At 33.8% G+C, this 5,468-nt stretch overlaps 1 protein-coding gene across 1 annotated transcript in view; it reads left to right on the top strand.

Annotated features, from left to right (window-relative positions):
• The window catches only part of LOC117104376 (LIM and senescent cell antigen-like-containing domain protein 2), a gene marked incomplete at its 3' end in the record, with an annotated part of 13,965 nt that overhangs the window by 4,087 nt on the left and 4,410 nt on the right, over window positions 1–5,468 (top strand). Inside the window, 4 exon segments of the mRNA XM_033245200.1 lie at window positions 2,448–2,555; window positions 2,690–2,735; window positions 3,580–3,646; window positions 3,760–3,880. Of these exon segments, the coding sequence (XP_033101091.1) occupies window positions 2,458–2,555; window positions 2,690–2,735; window positions 3,580–3,646; window positions 3,760–3,880 (332 nt within the window).

Below are 5,468 nucleotides of genomic sequence, written 5' to 3'. Positions count from 1 at the left end.
CGATTATCCAGTGATCAGCATTGTGATGTTGTTACCATCAACAGTGTCCATGCAGGTGTAAGCATTCAAATAGTGGCCAATGAATGACAACCTGGATGTTATATTGCTTGCATTTATGACAGTGAGTGGTACATTGGTATGGCAGAAAGTAAGTTGGTATGGCAGAAAGTAAGTCAGAATGCCAACTTTGAGCTCTTTGTCTTGTCCGTAGGCCGAAATATGGCATTCTGAAATCCGAAATTATTCAAAATGTCACTTTTCGCGATTCGCGAGTGCGTAAAATGACTAAGTCCAGCAAATTTCAAACGGCCATATCTCAAAAACGACATGGAGTATGATTTTCAAATTTTGCATATGTTCATATGAGCAACATATCATCATTCTGACCAAATTTCATTAAAATCTGAGGGGGTCACCTGGGGACCTCTGGTTGATTTGACATGGAATGACCCTATATTCTTTTTCGAGGGGTGTTTCTCGTGAGAGAAAGAATAGGCAATTAGTTGGTTTATCCAAGTAAATATTCATTCACGAAGTAGACGATGAAAACAAACTATGGTATACAAATATAGGTGGATGCACTATTAAATTCGATTCGCCTATACACTAGATTTCACCTTTCGCCATTCAGGCACACTTCGGTATACTAAAGTCTAGTCTAAAACACCTAAGCTAGGCCTAAGGCGCACCGGCCTAACAGAGGTGCCGCCAGGGCCTAGGCCTAGCTACAGACTACAGTAGGTGGAGGGAGCTAGTTGTTTAGCATTCGGTTGAATAATTTTTTAATGCACTAGTTAGTTGATAACTTCATTCTAATTTGTTTTGGGTCTTTTTTCTGCATTTTTATAAGCAGTTAGACATGGCCTGGGCCTAGGCTAGTCTATGTGATGTACATTGTAATACTACAAAACAAAATCACATCAATTTAAAATCAAATTTGTGAACATACTAGCAGGTGATTTTATTGGTAGATTAGTTTGTTTTTAAGTGTGTTTAAGTATGATTGATTTGCATGCCAAGTGAAATTAGGACTTACACTTATTTGCCTATGTTTTACCGTACCGTAATTCTCGGCTAGGCCTAGCTGTATGCCTAGCTAATACGCAGTGTGGCTAAGGAAAGTTTTGTTTTTCTGAGCATGTGCAGATTTGCTTATCTGGTTCATTAGCTTAACAACACCACACATAAGGCTAATTCAAGTTAGACAGCTTAAAAGTCCTTGATATTATTAATATGGGGTTTTTTTTCATTGGCGTAACCAATCAATCTAATTTCTTTTTTTTTTTTTTCAAAATGTTGTTGATCGGAAAATGAGTTGAAATATATGAATTGTAAAATTGAGAGGAATACTAACAAAGAACCTTTAAATTTTTAATTTTTTCATTAATTTTAATGGATTTGTTTATCCTCTGTCTTATTAAATGCAATAGATTAGCCTAGTTTTTTTTAATTGTCCAGCGTCTTTAATAGTGCATCCACCTATATTTGTATACCATAGTTTGTTTTCATCGTCTACTTCGTGAATGAATATTTACTTGGATAAACCAACTAATTGCCTATTCTTTCTCTCACGAGAAACACCCCTCGAAAAAGAATATATTTATCAGATCTTATTTTGTTTAGTTCTACGGTACATAACCACATGCAATGTATTACCGTCATCATTTTCTAATTATATTTGTACTTTTTGGAGTTGATTTGGAGAGCATTAGATTTAATTTCCGATTTCGTTTATCTCGTACAAAGCAAAAAGATAAGCACAAGAAAGAGGGTGGATGAGGCGAACAAAAGTGAAAGAGGGATTCCAGAAAGTGAACTAAATCACTATCTAATTTGGTCTCCCAAAACACTGTGTCCATAAAATACAATTCACAAAAAAAAACAATAATGTAACATTGTTAAAATTAATATATATTTTCTATAAATAAAACAACATTTATCATATAAAATATGGAATTTAAATACACCATGATAATTTATCTAAAACGGTATAAAATAATATGTGGAAGTTTCATCTTACCAACCATTGTTGGTAAAAGTGAGGAGAAGGATAAATTAAGTCGGAGGAGATCTTTTTAAAAACTTCTTATAGTTTCATTTTCTGTTAGTGTTAAATTCTGTATACAAAAAAAACAACATAAAGATCAAGAAATGACTAGCCCAATTAACATTGCTTAGATGTTTTCTGTTTATATTATTACCTGTAAAAGCAGGCTCACAGCGTGCGAATCTTGAACAATGTCGTCACGCTGGTGGCAGCATTTTATTGGATAATGCAATTTACCGTATCTTTAGCAAACGAAAGAATACGGTACCGTATCTCTAGCCACGGCATATATTTAAACTTTTGAACGGTTTGACTACAGTATGTGAGGGCACACTCCAACTTTAAAGAATAAGCATCTTGTATTTAACTAAAATATGCACTTTCTTCATTTATTTAACAGGCGTGTAAAGATGAACAGCGCAGTTTGTGCTCGGTGCCAAGAGGGCTTCCAGCAGGATGAGAGAATCGTGAACTCTCATGGACAAGTATGGCACGAAGCTTGTTTTGTGTAAGTAAACAAGTAATTCAATTACCTGTAGTAAATTGTGCAGTGGACTTCAAAAATTTAGTGTAATTTACTACATCAAAAATGAAAGGATAAAATGTTTATAAAAATTAAATTTATTTAATTGCTTTCTACAGGTGTGCTCAGTGTTTCTCACCTTTCCCTGAAGGTGTTTTCTTTGAGGTAATTTTCGTTTTATTATCTATCCCTTCAATTTTTAACATTATAATCTAATCCGTTTGATTAAAATTCTGCCCATTGATCCAAGTAGATCCATATGATAACATAGATGGTTTATTACAGTTGTTTCACTTGAGTGGTTTTTAACATATTATTTCTTTCTATGCCTCACTAAACAAAATGACTGTTGCAGTATTCAGCTTATGTCATATTGCTTCCTATTGATATGTTGTTAAAGGACTACTGTCTCTGTTGAATTGGTTGAGTTAATAGACAAGTTGGAAAATATACTCCCATGGTTTGAATTTCTGTATATTTTAAGTCTTTTTTTAATTTTAAAGGTGATCTTTTAATTTACTCTTGTCTGGGCATTTTGCTGTTATAACTCACTTTGTTATTTCATCATTATGCATCTCTCTGTTTAAGCAACTGAGGATAAGCTCCAGCCCTATGGGCCATAATGGCTTGGCAAGGATTTTCTTTTTCTTTTTTTCTTTATTGTTTGTGTTTGATCCAATCAGTATGGAAATAAAATAAAAGTTAAATAAAAAAGTTAAAAGCTTCCAAGTGAAAATTAGAACAAAAATATTGTCCTTGCCATTTAACACATGTGTTGAAAGGGTTGGACTTTTTATTTTGCAATCTTTTTAGTTTTGTTATTGTGTTTCTTATTTGTTTGCTGTATATGTATGACCCATTATTTAAATGAATTGTCAATTAACTTGTTAGTAGTGATTGTATTTAGTTTTCATCACTGTCTGTGTGAATTTTGATAACATTTCTACGTGTTTTTATAGCTGTATATTTGTTGTACAGAATATTTAATGGCATTTTACCTTCTTTTCAGTTTGATGGGCGCAAGTACTGCGAACATGACTTTCAGATGCTCTTTGCACCCTGCTGTGGTAAATGCAGTAAGTATCGAATGTTATGAATTGTGTATAAAAATTTAAAACTATAACACTGTTGAAGGTACACATTAATGTTACAATTTACTGATTGTAATCGCTTGCATTGATTTCCGTAGGTGAGTTTGTGATTGGGCGTGTCATCAAAGCTATGAACAACAATTGGCACGCTCAGTGCTTCAACTGCGCCCTCTGTAATGTAGAGCTGGCTGACCTCGGCTTCGTCAAGAATAAAGGCAGGTCAGTCAATCGAGTTCATAGTTCAGTACTCTGCCTCATTTAGGCTATAAAAGAAAATGGTATTGACGATGATGACAATGTTAATAGTGAATATGATATTGATGGAAATATGATGATAATGATTAATGTGATCTTCATGATGAATAATTAATGTGATGATGAATAATAATACTAATAATGTTATAGGTGATGATGATGATTAAAAAAAATTAACAATACACATCATTTACTCTTAAAGGGTATGTTTACTTCTCCTTCCTCCCTAGGGGGAGGCAGTTAAATCCACTCTGTCCATCCATTTACATATGCCTTTGTGTAAGGCACTCTTTTTGCAGCATTTGTCTTTCTCAGCTCAGGAGTATGCTTTGTGCATGTTCTGTTTAATGCATTTAGTATTTTCTGGATGCTCATGCATGGCTAGGGATACTCCCCAGAGACCATAAGAAGTTACACATTATGTATAATTGTAATTATCTCCAGATCCTAGTGTAAAAAACTATAAATTTTATATATTTAGTATCAAAATTATCATTATTACAATAATGATTGTTTTAATAACATTAATGGTACATAGCAGTGACGGTTTTGCCCTACCTGACGTGTTAACGTACTGAATGCTCAGTACGTTCGAAATACTTGAGAAAAAACTTACAAGTGATTCGTGTAGGAATTGAACCAATGACCTCCAGATAACTAACCTGGTGTCATAACCTTTTTAATGATATACTGTAGTTTTTATAACCTTATTATTGTTATTGTAAATACTAATATTAAATATAAGAAATAACTAGATTTGAACTCGTCACTGAGGACGAGTTAGGTGATCCGCCGCACTTTGACCCTCATTAAGATCACGCGGTGCTGATTGAAAAGTGTCATAATATGCTAAAATATGCTGTAATTAGTTTTTTTTTAAAAGAATAATTTGAGCATTTTAAAAGATTTCCGCATGTGTACATGTACGTCTTGACGCCCGTGAGCACGGTAATAGCACAAAGAGTGACTCCTGATATGAATAATGTGTCAGGAACAGAAAGTATGTAACAAAACGTGATTTCCAGCTTTAATATGTGCTGTGTGCGTAGAAATGAACGTACGGCGGGTAAATTATGGAAAGTTTTGAAATGCTGAAAATGACCAGAAATGTTCTTTAAACTATCTGAATAGTAATATGGAGAATTTTCAAATTTAACAGACACGCACGTCACCATGTGTGCGTGTAAAGTAATAGCACACGAAATTAAACATTGTCAAGTGTATTTAAAACTGCCTGTTAGTTGGTAATGCCACACAAACTTTCCCTTCACATAACCTATATATATTAGTCTGATAGCGTCGAAATACAGTCTGCCGCCCTCACTCTGTTCTATTTGTGTACATCTTTTAAGAATGAGAGATAAAAGGGCTCCAAAAAGTCATTCTTTTTGACCATGATGACGTGATCAAAATGAAAAATAAAAAGACACGTCCGAAAGAGAATTGATTTAGCTATAACATACTCACAGGTGGGAGACAATCAATCAAGATAAGCGAGTACGTTTAAACGAGTATAAAAAGTAATAACGTCATAAATAAAAATTCAATTTTT

This window comes from Anneissia japonica, unplaced genomic scaffold (assembly GCF_011630105.1).
Source record: "Anneissia japonica isolate Jap-2015-1 unplaced genomic scaffold, ASM1163010v1 scaffold2551_len14257_cov139, whole genome shotgun sequence".
Lineage (NCBI taxonomy): Eukaryota > Metazoa > Echinodermata > Crinoidea > Comatulida > Comatulidae > Anneissia > Anneissia japonica.
This window is presented reverse-complemented; position numbering and strand designations above follow the sequence as displayed.